General features: G+C 39.6%; 1 protein-coding gene across 1 annotated transcript in view; it reads right to left on the bottom strand.

Annotated features, from left to right (window-relative positions):
• The window catches only part of trim9 (tripartite motif containing 9), a 67,256-nt gene that overhangs the window by 4,732 nt on the left and 45,218 nt on the right, over window positions 1-17,306 (bottom strand). The window contains exon 8 of the mRNA XM_078233114.1: window positions 20-323. Within this exon, the coding sequence (XP_078089240.1) occupies window positions 20-323 (304 nt within the window). The remainder of the gene's footprint in view (window positions 1-19; window positions 324-17,306) is intronic.

Below are 17,306 nucleotides of genomic sequence, written 5' to 3'. Positions count from 1 at the left end.
TAATCATGTTTTACTTTACCTGTTAGTGTGAGAGTTGTTATGCATAAACCAGCTTCGGTTATTATCAACATACATTGCCCAGGCCTTATCATCTTTTCCTAACATGACATCTTTCAAGACATCAATACGGGCCACACCAAACGCAGGGTCAGGATGGTTGTCGTAGCGGTCAATATTCAGCTCCCAATAATGAATACCTCTGGAAAATCCGGTGTTTCCTAGCACTACCCTGTCATCATAGCTGTTGCAGGTAACAGTGAGGTTGTCATTAGAGAACAGAATGTCAGGGTGAGCTGAAACTGAATCAAAACCAAACCAGGCAACTGAAAAAGAACATAGAACATTATGCTTACTATGATTATAACATTATGCAGATTAGAGACAAATTAAGAGAAAGACAAAGAATCTTACAATTTAAAAAGAAAATAAAGATCACCAAGTAACATTGAGGCTAAAATTACACAGGTATAACTTATGTAAAATTAAGGCATTTATTAATACTGGAATGAAAGTGGTAATGAAACTACTCAGGGTATTTCGGAGCACTTAAAACCAGTATTACGACAGTCTTTGTTCCAATATCAATTTTCCTACCCAATAATCGACAAATGGAGCACATAACCATTTTAATTAGTTCACACACAATCCTGATTTGGAACTATATCACCATTCCTTCATTATCATTGGCTCAAAATCCTGCAATTCCATTCCCAACAATACTGTGGATGTCCCCACACTATATGGGCAGCGGTGGTTCAAGGCGGCAGCTTACCACTAACTTCTCAAGGGTAATTAGGAATGGGTAATAAATGCTGGCCTTGCCAGTGACATTCACTAAGAATAATAAAGTTGTTGAATCAAAAACAGCATGGACTGTTCCTGATGGTTCTGGATTATCCTATTTAGAATTTAGGTTCAATTTAAACTGGGTCACACATTTGGATCTAGGGTCTTCACTTGTATATTTCCCATTGTCATTCAGTTGAATTCCTAAAGTCAGCTATTCCTGTCATAAATTGCATGGACACCAGCAGCCTCTGGTACCTTATCTTTCATTAAAAACATAAGATAAGAAGCAAGCCAATAAGCCATATAACCAAGAATAAGACCATCACAGCCAAGCCCAGTTTTGCCCTTTGAAATTGATTCTTTCCTGGGATGTGGGTGGCACGGCAAGGCCAGCATTTCTAATTGCCCTTGGATTGAGTGACATACTCAGCCATTTCAGGCAGTTAAGATCCACATTATTGTAGATCTGGACAGCAGATTTCCTTCCCGAAAGGATATTAGTGAGCCAGATGGGGTTTTACAATAATCGACTATAGTTTCATGGTCACTATTACCGTCGGTAGTCATGATGTGGAGATGCCGGCGTTGGACTGGGGTAAGCACAGTAAGAAGTCTCACAACACCAGGTTAAAGTCCAACAGGTTTATTTGGTAGCAAATACCATCATTGGTATTTGCTACCAAATAAACCTGTTGGACTTTAACCTGGTGTTGTGAGACTTCTTACTGCACTATTACCGTGACAAGCTTTCAATTCCAGATTTTATTAATTGAATTCAAATTCCACCAGCTGCATTTGCCAAAGGCATCTGGGAGTTCTAAACCAGTGCTATTACCACTACACAATCATTACCGTGACATGCAGTCACTGCTGCACTTTTCAGGCGGGCAATCCAAAATAACAATTTTGCCTTTCCAATCCCAAAGCAGTAAAGGCCAACAGTCATAAATCTAGCCAACTCAGAAGATCATGATTTGAATCAAGGCTCTACTGATCTTTAGAGCTTGATACCAGATACTGTGATGAGTTTAATCATAGAATCCCTACAGTGCAGAAGGCGGCCATTTAGCCCATCAAATTTTCACCGACCTGCTGTCAGAGCATCTTTCCAGGGCCATCCCCCGCCCTATTCCGGTAACCCCACAAATTTACCATGGCCAATCCACATCCTTGGATTATGGGAGGAAACCAACGCAGACACTGAGTACATGCAAACTCCACAGTCACCCAAGGCTGGAATTAAACCTGGGTCCCTGGGCTGTGAGGCAGCAGTGCTAACCACTTTGCCACCCACATCAGAAAGCTTTCAGAGTCAACGAGTTTCCCTCCCACGCCGAAAATCTTAAACGTTCATTTTATGTAGGGATATTGAAGAATTAATAATTCCTTGTGCATGGGCTGCATTGAGGCATAGGCTTAGTCTCCTTAAATGCCTCTCTCTTGCTCCATTAGCCATCATTTCCAAGTGCAGAGAGCTCATGGACCTTTGTCCCTACGATCAAGATCATCCCATTAGTTATCTCTGCTGCTTATTCCTTTTCTGCATGCCTACCATGGCAAACCTGTCCCAAATTCCCCATGCTCCAGCTGTGAATCCACATCCTTCTCTTGTTTTTCTCCCATCTCTAATCAAGCATGCTAAGCTCATCTTGTCCATGATGCACATCTCCTGTTCCCTTGACCCTATTCTTTATAAAACATCACCCACTTACTTTCTTGGCATCTTCCCACTCTAATCAACATTGTAAATAGTTGGATATCCTCAGGTACCAAATCCATTCCTTTCAAAACCACCACCAACCCTTCAACTCACTATGACCCCTCTGTCTTTAAAAACAACCAACTCTCCTTTGTTCTTGTCCTCCTCACCCCTTTCAGCCTCATTCCCCCAAACCTTGATTCTCTCTTACTTTTCCCTGTCAAACTTTCCGATCCTTCTTGAAACCCCATCTCCTTCATCCTCTCCCTGAAATTTTTTAACCCCCATTCCTTCTCTGCAAAGTACCGCAGAGGCTGGATATCTGAAATAAAAACAAAATGCTGGAAAAACTCAACAGGGCTGGCAGCATCTGTGGAGAGAGAAACAGAATTAATGTTGCGAGTCCGTATGACTCTGTCAGAGCTAGAGAGAGAAATGCGATGGATTTTATATTGTTTAAGAGAAGTGGAGCAAAATAGGTGGCCAGTGATTGGTATGAGCTAGGAGAGATTTGACAAATATGTTAAGGGCACAAGATAAGGACTTTGGAAGGTGCTGACAGTGGCATTAAAGTAAAATAGCAGAATATGTTAATAGGAGAACAAAGGTTTAGTGTTCTGTGAAAGCAAAATTAAACAACAAGTGACAGATGACCCAGTGGGGAGGGTTTGCATTGGGACAAAAATATTTTTAAGGCTAAAGATGAGGAGGAAGTTTAGCATCTGAAGTTTTAAAATTCAATATTGAGTCCAGAAGGCTGTAAAGTGCCTAATTGGAAGATAAAGGTGTTGTTCCTCCAGTTTGCGTTAGGCTGCACTGGAACATTGCATCAGACCAAGGACGGACAGACATGTGGTCATGACAGCAAGATTGTTTGGTTGGGTGGGGCGGGGGGGAAAGAACAACTTGGTTAACAAAAAAAGGCAGATATGTCAGAAGTGCTGTTTTCAGAGGAAGTATATTCAGAACAGATGCAATGGAGGCACAGATACTGGGAGAATGGGATGGACTCCTTACAGGAAGTGGGCCGTGAGGAGCTGTGGTTAAGGTAGCTGTGGGAGTTGGTGGGCTTGTACTGAATATTGGTGGTCAGTCTATCACCAGAAATGGAGTCAGAGAGGTCAAGGTAGGGAATGGAAGTGTTGGAAACACCTCTTCCCTGATTCCCATTTACTAGTCTCTCTCTAGTCATATCTCCCCCGTCTCTTTCTTCATCTCCCCTGACTTCCAGTTCACTGTCACTTCCCGCTGAACTCCAATTATCCACAATCTTTTTCTCCTTAGTCCCTAGGTAGGTAGATGCTGGGAGAATGTTTCCTCTGGCTAGGAAGTGTGGAACTGGGGAGTCACATTCTCAAAATAAGGGATCAGCCATTTAAGAATAAAAGAGGAAATATGTCCACTCAAAAGGTGGAACTCTCTAGCACAAAATACGATATGGATGTTCAGCCACCCAGAATATATTCTGATTGCTAGTCTCTGAGTGCCAGATATCAAATATTGTGGAGTAGTTGTAGAAAATCAGCCATCCTCTTATTCCATGGCAGAACAGGCTTGAAGGGCCAAATGGCCAACTCCTGCTCCATGTTCTTACATTCCCTCTCAAATCTTTATTCAACCTACTCAATGTCATATCCGAATTTTTCTTTCCCTCGTTATCTCTGCACCCTTTTGACAGTCCTCACCATTCTATTTCAACATGTGTTTTCTGTTGTACCGCTCAGTGGGGCTGCTGTCATTTAGTTCCACTCTTAAAATTGAATTAATTTTACGATGTAGCCTCAGCTAGAGTTGAAGTGTAATTTCTAGAGTTTTAAAATTTGAAGAGTAAAGAAAGGCAAAGATAGGCTTTTTCAAAAGAAAGTGGCTTTTTATCAATATCAAATTCATAGACTTTAGATAATCAAACTCATTTTCTACACAGCCAACATGACACCAATGGAAGCATCTGAACAAGCTGGTAGCACAGCTTAAACTGACTGTTCCTATGTCTCAAAATTGAACAACTATGTGGATCTTTAAAAAAAATAGCCAAATGCAAAAGTCACACAGAAATAGATAGGCAGGCATTCATGATTTTAATGGGTTAAAATAATCTAATACCAATTAAAATGTAAGTGATTGCTATTTATTGTTGTTCATTTGTGTAATCAGCCATTATCATTTCTTCAGTAAGAAGAGTTCCATTTTCACCATGCAGATGACATCAGGTACTAACCAACGTGACATAGATGTTTATAGCACAGTAGTAGTCCATAGTATCTGTGCTAGCTAAAATAGAGCCATTCAAACTAAACACACTTTCTCGTTCTTGGACCATAGCCCCGTAGATTACAGCATTTCAATTGCACAATCAAGATTTTCGTTTCGAATGCAATCAGGTATTCAGTGAATTTCAGAAACCCCCGCCAAAACATACATAAAGAAAACATTGTTGATTCAGTTCATTGTTATATTACTGATACACGTGGCATTTCTTGCCTTGAAAACATTAGGGATTTTCCAGCCCGGCCTGCTGCCAGAATTGTCTGGTTCCGCTGAAATTCAACAGGCTTTTGGTTGAGCTTCTGAATTCCATTCAGTGGATCCCACCATATTGAGGCTAGAAAATCCCAGCCATTATTGCAATCACAACCTTACATACTACCCAAAGTGCTGTCAATTTCTAATCATTACCCAAAGGCAAAATTACAAGCCAATTCAGTGGTAATCATCTAAAAAAAAAATCAAACGTCAAATTTTTCCTGCACACAACCTAAGCATTGAAAGTAAAACATCAAAGGTGGCCCAAATCAAATGCAAGTTAGCATATGCTACACCATAACTTCATCAATGCAAACCTCTGCACCAAGTTATCTTCGAAATTTAGACTAAGCGTGATTTGGGAAAGGAACTCCATACAAGGGGGTCTTCTTCATATCCAAGCATACGAAGGAGGCCCCCTTGGACTGTAGTCAGAGTTCCTGCCAGCAGTGTAAATGCTGCATTAAGAGTGCCCAGGATGTTTAAGTAATATGCAACTTCTGATGAAAAATGAAAAGTAGCATCAACCAACACCTACTTTTGTAAGGGCTTTATGTGACCAAGTATAACACTACCTGGACTGACTTTAAAAGACAGGCATAGCAAATAAAACTGGATCTGCCTCATTGACAACCACCAGAAAAATAAAATGAATACATGAAAGTGATGATATTCCCATTACGTTCAACAGGAAATATAATTACCAACGCTCTGCCCTGCATCTGAATAGTAACATTTGATGGGAGCAATCTTTTGCTAAAAGGTGCATGTACATTTAACATTAAAGCTGAATATTAAAACACAGTAAAATTGAGTATGTTTGATAACCAAACATTGTAAATGACTACATTCATAATTGCTTTAGTTATTGGATACTGTAAGGAATGCAATCATCTGCAGCAATGGCCCCCTTCAAGGTTTTTTTTTAAAATTGTGGCTTATCCCAGCAGATTTATGCTTACAACTATGACAAGATGAAGAATGAGAAGACATTGTGCTTTGTAACAGAAGGCAGATCACATTCCCTTACAGCAACAATTATAGATTTTATGATTATTTCCAATCTTTAGAATCAGTAACATTTTGACCTTCCATGGATGATAAAACTGACAAATAACATGGAGTGACGTGCACTACCTGTAACTATTGATAGAAATTCCAGTATTAACAAAATTTGAATTAAATATTTACACAAACATGTGAAACCCCACGAGAAATTCTGAGGCACACAAACTGAAAATATGAGATCCGTCACATTTGGACAAGTGCTAATGGGACTGATTCAGGAACTTGGAATGGCACAAAGGCAGTACTTCAGAGAGAGGTGGCTGACAGGAGAATGAGAAGGGTTATGTCCTTCCTCAGTATTAGCATTTCACCATAATGAAAAATTGACCTATTTCCATCCATTATATAGTGCACTTAATGTGCTAAATATTGTAAGGTGCTTAAGAGCGACATCAATAGAAATATTTTGACATCAAGCCACAGAAAGATTATGGTGGAAGGAATATTATGGAGTGTTTTCTCTCCCCCCCCCCAACCGCTGGATGATTCATCCAAAATATTTGCAACACTGGTATGGATACAGATAGGTCTTTGGGTTTAAAGTCACACAAGTACAAGAACAAAATATTACAGATTTAATGAGGTGCAATTTTTTTTAGAATCAGCGGGTTATCTGGACAAGTTTAATAGCAGGTTTGAATGATTGCTCTCCTTTATCAGCACTATCCACCCACGGATTAAATTTACAGCAGAACGTTACACTTATCCTTTCCTGAATTTACAGCAGCAGTAGGAATCCTGTCTGTATTTGGCCCGAATAGAAATTTTCTATCAATACATTGATTCAGATGACAGCAAAGATTGTTTTTCAGGAGTTGACTCCATAGTTTGTTATTAGACAATGTTAAGATGACCTTTTTGTTTTTGAAGTTTTAGTCAGATTTTAGATACAATCTTATAGCAACTGAGGAACTGCAATTTGCAGGCTATAGAAAGGTTAAAGAACCTCACAACAGAAATTTTAAATGGTCACTTCTGTCACAGGCTAATCCTACAATATACAAGTGCTATACAGTTTCTGAAAATATGGTGGTTGATGTATTGCTGTCCAATTTTATAATCGAGCTATTTTGAAATACTGCTTATTTCTTCTTTTCCGAAGAATTATTAATCCTAAACATTTGAATACTGTTTTCTGCACCCAATGTTAAAATCAACCAATTTTACATTAAATTTACCCGATTAACATATGTATAACATTACACAGAGTACTCCCATAGGATAGATGATAAACAACTCGGTTGGACTGAATTGTGGCTGGAATATTTCTATGCTTCTTGTTACAATCCCCATGGAGAAATCATAAACAAAACTAAATTTATTGAATTATTCTCGAATGAATTTTAGGATCTTTCACTCTCCCATGATTCGGCCCTTGAGTGATTTTCACTGGCAGCTGTGTTCTATTCGGTGTCTCAGAGATAGTCATGCAAATGGCATACTCCTGCAGGGCCGCCTTAACCAGGCTCACAATAGTCTTGATGGCACATATTCTCTAGAAACTCCTTTATCCTACTCATTAAGAAGCCCCATTAAATTGTCTGATTGGCTCTGGCAAAACTTAGCAGTAAAATTGTTCAATTCACAATCCCTGCTTTAATACTGTCTTTGGCTTTCTGTCCTGCTTAACTGCGTTACACACAGCTTCTTGTAAGCATGTCTTTTCTGTTCTCTCTGATACAGATCTCATTGAAAAAGCCACGTTTCCTTTCTGTTGGTATTGCTTTCAGGTAAAGGGTCATCAGATTACATAGACCAGGTGTTTCTTATTATCCAATAAAATTAACTCATCACTTTACAACTGATGCAAATTTTCAAATATTCTTAAAACCAATTACAGATTCCACAACTTTTTAAAGAAATTGTAAATTTTCCTTGTGCCACTGCTTCCAGGTAGAATGTTGTTACAGGAAGCTATGTCTTCAGCTGCCTAAGCTCTAAGCATTGGAATTTCTTCTCTAAATTTCTCTTCCTCTTTAAGACGCTCCTCAAAATATATCTCTCTGACCAAACTTTTAGTCACGTCTGTATCTCATGTGGCTCTGTGTAAAGTTTTGTTTGATAATATTCCTGTGAAGCACCTAAGGAAGTTTTACAATGTTAAAGGCATTGTACAAATGTGTACACGCAGGTGCAAAAATGGAAACCAGTTATCACTGGAATCCCAGTGGTTGGTATTGGAACTGAAATCACTGAAACTGAAATTAACTGAAATCACGACACACGACAGCGCAGAGTCGCTGAGCAGAAACCGATAGCCAAGTTCCGCACACATGAGGACGGCCTAAACCGGGATGTTGGATTTATGTCACATTATCAGTAACCCCCACAGCTTTCCCCCTGATCTTGCAGAATCTCACTAGCTGTTCTGTCTGGAGACAATACACATCTCTTTAACCTGTGTTGAATGCTCCCTCCACCTACATTGTCTGTACCTTTAAGACCTGGCTGGCTGTAGAGATTTGCATTCTAATTAGTATTCTGTAACTTGATTTCTGTGTCTGTGCACTGTTGGAGAACAGATATCCACTCCATCTGACGAAGGAGCTGTGCTCCGAAAGCTTATGGTATTTGCTACCAAATAAACCTGTTGGACTTTAACTTGGTGTTGTGAGACTTCTTACTGGTATTGGAACTGCCATGGATTAATTATAAGCAAAAGGACAATTTTGGGTGCAATGGCCTGTGATACTAACCCAAGTGGAAAATTTTAAAATGAATTTGAACAGACTTGGTCAATGGCCACAAGATCGAGAAAGTCACAAGATCAAGAACAGAGAATAGTAACACATGGCAACACAAGCTGAAGAGATCTTGGGTTTCTAATGCACAAGTCATTAACACCAATTTAATGTCAGCAGATTGTCAAGAAATAGTATCTGGTCATGATGAACCTGTTCTTGGAGTATTGTCTCTGTGGTACAGAAATTTTTAAAGAGGCAATCCAGTTGAGCGCCATAATTCGGATTCATGATCCAAGGGATGGTTTATAAAGGAAAAAAAATCTGTCCATTACTCTCAAAGGGGAAGATGGCAAAGGACAGAGGCCTATAACATTTTCACAAGTGTTGAAAAATTAGATCTATGCAAGTTGCATGTATGGGATTTGTAGAATGGAAAGCAAGGTAAACCTGGCAATATTTTTCAGGGAGGTGACAGAATTGTAGAAAGAATGTCAGCAGGGGCAGAATAACCAAAATACAATTAAGACTAGTTTAAAAAAAAAGAAAAGTGGGTTAGATGGACCACTTGCCTTTCCCTGCCCAAATCATTTGTTTCCATAGGGAAGGAAGAATGGGTGGACAGATGAAGACCATACCGATGGTTTGAATTGTGAGTACTCATCTATCACTGAATATGCCCTGGATATAGGAAAATAGACAACATGTAGCCTTCAAGTTCCTTTTACAGTCTCTTTCTCTGAATTTCCCAAGCAATCCAGCCAAATTTGGAAGAGAATTATTTTTACAAACTAAGAAATTAGTCAAATGTTGATTATTCATCCAGTTTTCTGGGATTTTAAGCCATTTGTCATTAACTCCAAAGATCATATTTTCTATGAAAACTGTGAAGCTATATTAACGTCAAACCAAGGTAATAGTCATCAGCATTGCAACGAGTTCACAATTACAAGGTTTTTAGATGAGCATCACAGGTTGGCCCGACTCATCCATGATAGATTGTTAGCTTTAAATTCAAATCAAATCACTAACGGTCTTCAGAAATGGAATACTGCAAGAAGCAAATGGTTTCCATGCTGCCAATCTGATGCGAGAAGTATTGGGAAAAGGTGAATGTAAAGAGGGGGAACATTTCCTGGAGCAACACTGCCAGATAATTGATTTTACACTTCAAGAATGAATTTCTCACTTTTGTATGGTTTATAAAAATTGATTTACATATTATAATAGCATACACTGACACTGCTGTAAAGAACATCCATTATTACATGTTTGAAACCAGTTTCCTATGATTTTTTTGACCAGCGAACTGCATTCTTAAATGTGTTTCAGATTTACTTATGGGTTGCAAATACATTTTCAATTTCCTGATGGTTACATGCCAACATATGCACCATAGCACTGCAAACATACAAAAAAAGTCAATCTTGCATTATTCACTTTTAGAAGCAGAAACAGGCAAATCCATGCTTGGTTTCTTGGTGCAAGTTTCCTGAGAATTTATTTCCCAGTTCTTTATCTGCAAGGAGCTCAAACACATCAAACTTTGTAGTTACACAGTCAACTGTGAAGAACGAACCATAAGGCAAACACCATCATAAAGCAAACATATGCCATGAGCACAGCTAATATTGCACATAAAAACTGTTCTTGAATAGATATAGCTGGGTTTCAGAACAGCAATATGAAATACGGAAAGTGGTTGTAAACTGTTATTTAGTCACCAATTTTAGTAGTCACAGTAATAAATTGCTCATGGATGTTCAGAACAATCGGGTTCAAAATAGCCAAAATATTTTCATTCTACTCCTTAAAAGCTTATCCAAGTGCGATGCAATGAAAACATACAATGGTTTCATATGTGAATACTGCAAAATTGTAGCTTTGCATTATAGTGACTATTCAAAATATGACAGGTGGGATTCTCCAGCCTCCCAGTTGCATGTTTTTAGGTGGTGGGTGTGCCTTTCGCTGGTGGAAGGACACTCTAGTCCCATTGCTGTCAATAGGATTTTCCATTGACGCCACCTTACATCGCTGCAAAACGTGCGGACAGGGGTGCGCAGCAGGCACAGAATTCCGCTGGCATGAACAGCTGAATATTGCGATTAATACCCTTACTACAAGAATCAACATCAAAGTTTACATTTCTATATCCCCCACATTAATGCTTAGCTTCTGCACCTAACACCAGCATGAGAGTCAATGCCATAGTTTAATTATTTTAGTTAATCACAGTTTTACCCAAAAAATGTCATTAAAATGCAGTTTTATTTTTAAAAGTACATGTCAGAAAATAAATGACGTACTCTCATTAGGGATATATTTTAGAATGATTGGTTTTACAGATATTCTTTTAATTGAGTGATATTATGGATGCTATTTTATATTTGGTCACAACTTTGCAAGCACAGTAAAGTATGTGCAGGCAACCAAACTAAGGTATTTGAAAACTCCCATGCAAACCTACAAAACATTAGAAGCCACAAGACATTTTTGCATTCTTAAACTATGGGGAAAATCAGAAACATGTATAGTATCTTAGTTACAATTTGTTCTTGGCATGCGAGTGGCTTGGCAGGCAGCACTTGCAGCTTATCTCTAGTTGCCCTGAAAAATATACTGCATGCTGTCCTGAGGGCATTGAGTCAACCACAGTGTGGTAATGCAATAAATCAGGTACGACTGGCAAGTTCTCTTTCCCTCAAGGACACATTTTAGCCAATTGGGTTTACAATCTTGGCTCTTGTTTTCTGGCAGTCCACATCATCATTCCATTTGAAAATCCAACCTAACGCAATGCAAAACAAAATTTAGTGTGTGTATTGTAAAATACCATGGGGGTTAATTTTGCTAAAGCCATTTTTAGTTGAAGATTTTAATGTGACTTTTGTTTCCAGGTTCTGGTATATTTATATTTTAATCATTGGTTGCAGTAATCTGGATACATGTTTGCTTCACATCAGTATTAAGAATATTTCATGATATTTGGTAACAGAGTTTAAAAAAAGCCTTCTGCAGCCCAGCATGCATGGTATCACCACAGTCTACAGCAGGACTGTCAGTCTTGCTCAATTTCCAGATGTTATTAATTTTTCCTTTCATTAATATTTAAGAAAAACTAAAAGCTATGGTACTGTACCACAATGTAGGCAAAGACTTCAGAATCTAGTTTCAAAAAACCTTGTCAGTATAAGGCTTTTAAAAAATATATATTTATGAAAGTGTTAGTATTTAACTTCTCATCAAACTTGTATGATACCTAAAAATGACAAAGGCTCAGTCCACAAACATCTCTGACCAATAGCAACAAGTTTTTTAAAGAACATACATACTGGAGGGGAGGAAGAGAGGGTAATGGAAACACTGGAATTGTTAGACAAGCAAAAGGCCAAGATCCATATAGCTTGCTATCTAACACCCTGTAATCACAATGCATAATAATGTGTACCATGCCAATCAAAGTATCTGCTTTGGAACTACAGGTCCAAAGTCATCTGTTCCTTCCATGTGCAATACTCACCATATGTCAGGTCTCGAATTTGAACTCGGGCAATTGTGCAGCAATTTTAGAAGAGCTATTCAGTACACATACATACAATTTAGATTTCTTCTCTATGGACTATGAAGACAGACTTCTCCAGAAAATGTGTTCTATTTTGTGAATTTGAATGGTTTTGGAAACAATGATTTTTACATGCACCTAACACCTGCACAAAGTGCTCCCCCTCAATGGTTTGAGTTTATACAATGTGCAGAAGGAGGCCATTCAGTCCAGCTAAACTAAACTGATCAAGACAACCAGTCACGATTGCAACCCTGCAGGCAGCTCAGCAGCCAGTCAAAACAAATCAGCCAGTAACCAGAAGTCAACAATCCATCGCCCCCCAGCCAAACTGCAGCCTGCCTTCACTCGCTACCAGCCAAAGTAAAGTAACCAGAAGTCAGCCGGCCTGTAGCTAGCCATCATTAGATCGCACAATCACCATCCACCTAATCACACTAGAAGCTACCACGTCATCCAATAATAGCCAATCAGCCTCACTGTAGCAGCAGCGAACAAAACCGCAGCCAGATCCTTGCCCTTCTACACCAAGAATCATGGTGATTCAAATGGCCCACGTTACAGGAGCTAAAGTCCTCCGAGTGCACTGCCCAGTACTTTTTATCCAGGCTATTCTGGTAATTTGGGAAACTTGTTTCAAAAAAAACTTTCATTTTGGTCTTTTGTAAGCTCGATAAGTCTCAAAATACTTTCTAGTCAATTAAGTGCTTTTGAAATTTAGTTGTGGTTTTAATATATAAAGGCAGTAGTCAATTGCATTCACAAACATCTCACAAATAGCAATGTGATAATGAACAGGTAAACCATTTAACCAATAATGTTTGGGACAAGTATTGGCCGGAGGGAGGACTGGAGAGCACACTGTCGACATACTACATTGCAAAACCCCTGAGAACGCACAAGGGAGCCTTTTTAAAAAGTCACACTCCAAAGACAACGCATGGAATTTAATGTGCATCGCAGTAGGCCCATCCGCCAGCTGAAGGCAACTCTGCTACCTTCCGCAACCCCCCCCTCCCCTTCAAGAGAAACATTATTTCTCTTAAAGAGGAGCGTGGCTACATTCAAACAAAATAGTAAGAGTTTTAACAACACCAGGTTAAAGTCCAACAGGTTTATTTGGTAGCAAACACCATTAGCTTTCGGAGCGTTGCTCCTTCAAACAAAATAGACAGAATTTTTTAAGCCCCCTCCACAGTGGGTCTCCGGCAGCTCGCCATTGGCTACAAGCAGGATCTTGTCCCATCGAAATCAAAGACCGTTTACATTGCTCGCCAGGGAGCCCATTGTGGGCAGTCACCATCAGCAGGACTGCAAGATTTCGTTGGCAAGGAGGGCTGGCAACTGCCAACCATGTTTTGATCCCTTCATTTTGGGGCACAGATTATGGCCAGATTGCACTTAATTCAAGCATTTTTGTATTTTCATTTTTTCACCACCTAATGTTGAGAGAAACTCTATTCTTGATTCAAATACCCTATAATGGAAAGATGGGCATTTTTTTGCCGTCAGATAGACAGCAGTTGGTCTGAAGCCACCTATGCAATAAACCAATATACTGGCATTAAACCAGCAAGTGCTGGAATTGCACAGCGAGTCTGACAGCATCTGTGGAGTAAGAACATTTCTGGTCAATGCTCCTTTCGTCAGAACAGATGCTGCCAGACCTGCTGAGTTTTTGAGCGTATTCTGTTTTTATTTCAGGTTTCTAGCAACTGCAGTATTTTGCTCTTGCACTATTTATGTTGTCTCAGAGAATCATAGAATAGAATCCCTACAGTAAGGAGGCCATTTGGCACATTGAGACTGCACCAACAACAATCCCACCCAGGCCTCATCCCCATAATCCCATGTAATCCCTCTTAGCCCCCTCACACTAAGAGGCAATTCACCATGGCCAATCAACCTAACCTGTACATCTTTGGAGTGTGGGAGGAAACCCAGGCAGACACGGAGAATGTGCAAACTCCACACAGACAGTGACCCAAGCCAGGAATCAAACCCGGGTCCCTGGCGCTGAGGCAGTAGTGCTGACCACTGTGCCACCGTGCCTCCCAGAGTATCTTAGATTATTCAAAAATATGCTGCCTTCTTATGCATGTTTCCGAGTTCTGCAGGTAGTGGGTGTTTGATTACGGTCTGCTGTCAAGAATAGTGGGCCTCTAAGGAAGGTGCCCTCACCTGCAAAATAGGGCACCTCTCCTCATAACCACCTCGCCCAAGGTCAAGATTTGCATTGCAGCATTACTTTGCTTGTCTATATTGGGGTTTCTCAGACTTTATTTCTACCTGGCATTTTCTCTTTCTCCCTACCGTGGTAAAGTCAAGACTGATATTTAACAATAGTTTTGAAACAATCACATGGTTCAGTATTGGTTTAGTAAAATTTAGCATGGCCATCACAATTTGAGTGTGATGAAAAGAGCCCAACCTGTTGTTTAAAATGGGCATTCCGTCAGTTAACCTCAAACCTTTGTCTGCTGCCAAGAAAACAGACATAGATAAAAGGTTGGACTTTGGCAACGGAAAAAACTTTGATAGACACCCATGGACTCTCCTCCATGACAATGGTCTAGTCAACCTGCATTCTGAACAGAATTCTCCAGTTGTCAGTATTATTTATGTCACTTACTGTTGTTCTGCAGTGGAATTAAATGTTTAGTCATTTTGATACCAGTTTCTGTGGGGTTTTTTCCTCCACTCCAGATTGGAACTAGTAATAAGGTTATTTCCCACAACATTGGACAAAGAAAACAAATAATCAGCTTGCATTATAAAAACTAAAACAGAATTTCTCCCCAATAGCTGCATCCAAAATTTTAATTTTACCAGCTGGTCAAATTTTCCATAATCTGTATTAATTGTCCCCCTGAACAGGAGCAAAAACTATGGTTTATTAAATCAACTGACCTGCAAAGACAACTCACTCAACTGGCAAGATTTGCAGTAACTGGGTGAAAAAAAAGACTAACCAGCTTGCAGCAGAAAACTTTCCTATAGTTTAGGCTGAAACTGAATGCAAAAACATTCCAACATTGTTGACGCATAGAGCTGTTCCATTAAAAATATCATGCACTACTCAAATGAAAAACAATTTTGATTTCCAACATTTTGCCATGATCACCTAAACAAGGTGAATTGGCTATTCCCTTGGATCTTGCTGTGCATGTAGGCAAAAGAAGTACCCCCAACTGTCATTTTACTTCAAATACATTCAGAGCAAGTTTAGACGTTTAAGAGATAATGTGCTACATAAATGCAACACAAAAATAAGTTCAAATTACTGAAACATTTGTGAAAAGGTTTTTTTTCTGATAATCTTAAGTGTACACAACACCCTTTTGTCATGTTAACTCCTTATATAATTAACAATTTCCAGGACAGTGAAAAATATTAACCACACTGAACTGAGATTCTGCACAAACGTAAAATACTGCAGATGCTAGAAATCTTAAAACACAAAATTCTGGAAATACTCAGCTGGTTCGAGAGCCATATGTACAGAAAGAAACAGTTGTTTCAGTTTGAAAGGTTATTGACTTGAAACATCTACCCAGAGGCTCTGTGATGACAGCCAACTCACTTTGGAGATCTTTCAGGATCATCCTGGTGTCTTGCTGCTCAGTGGCCGGAATAATGTTTGCAACTTGATCATGTAGAGACTAGCCAGTTCAAAGTTCCTATAGAACCATCAGAGAACATCCTAAAAGCTGCTATGGGTAGTCATTTCCCACCACAGCTTCCAGGAGTGGTTGGTCATCAGGTTCAGCTACAGATGCTTCAGCATCAATCCTTCACTCAAACTCACTGCTGAATGATCTCTAAAAACTTCTCAGTTTGGTTCTCACACAAAAGGTATGAACTCATAAAAGTCAGGACTAAAGTTTTGATTGCAATTTACTTCCAGAGGTAACATTGCCATATTAGTTTTATATTGTGAAGTTTCTGGAAACTGTTATTCATTTTGTTCTGAACAGTAAATTTAATCAATTTTTATTTCTCTAAATTTCAACAGGTGTTAGTACAGTACATGCTTTGTGCAAATAGGAACATTGACAATCTTGACACAAATACAGTAAAAGGGATAGGCATGGACTTTTTTTCATTGTATTTAACACTCTGCAAGAAAGGCTTGTTTAATATTTTCTTCCCTCCTCTCTTGTGGACATCAAATCAAATTGGCCTACACAACAACAGGCACTGTGGGCAGAATTCTCTCATTTTGAGACAAAGTGCCATGGTGGGGGCAGGAATGTGGATTGTTTCCAGTTACGGAAGCCAGTATGAAAACATGCCAAATCTTCCAGCCCCAACCTCATTAATGATGTACTCGGCTGTTTCACGCCATATTCAGTAGTGGGACAGGCGTGGATGGCATGTAATCTGCGTTGTATTTTGGTGTCATATTGAAAAGGCGCCCAACATCACTGACCCACAATTGAAGAAATAAGGTGGACCGCCTGAAAAAGATGAAGAATCTCTGGGAGCAATCAGAGACTGGAAGTTGGATCTCTTGACAAGGAAGATGAATGTCCAGAAACATTGAGGCTGGAAGATGGACCCCTTCAGGGCACCTGCATACAGATGCACCCCCGGCCCTTTGCTGTGGTGTTTCAGGGTTCCAATTTGACTCCATCCTGAACTCCGGAGGCAGCCTCAGGCATTGTGGTCAGGTGTGTCCCGAGATCTACACGCCAAGTTATTCCAAACATGTTTCATGCTGGCATGTTTTTCCACCGGCATCACAGACAACCTGACGTTGTAGGGCAGGGATGCAAATGCAGTTCACCCCGGTCTCTGACAGGTTTACTGGCTCGCCATGGTGAACAGTGGAAGATCCCGCTGAAATTCACACTGGCATGAAACTGATTTCTGGGTCTCCTGCCATATTCAACCCCCATGCCCACCATCAAATACGTCAGTGGGAGTTTGGGAGAATCTGCCCAATATTTCAAAAATACTTCATCACATTATAAACACG

The sequence above is a fragment of the Mustelus asterias genome, chromosome 18, assembly GCF_964213995.1.
Source record: "Mustelus asterias chromosome 18, sMusAst1.hap1.1, whole genome shotgun sequence".
In the NCBI taxonomy this organism is placed as follows: domain Eukaryota; kingdom Metazoa; phylum Chordata; class Chondrichthyes; order Carcharhiniformes; family Triakidae; genus Mustelus; species Mustelus asterias.
Note: the sequence above shows the minus strand (reverse complement) of the source record. Positions and strands in the feature narration are given on the sequence as shown.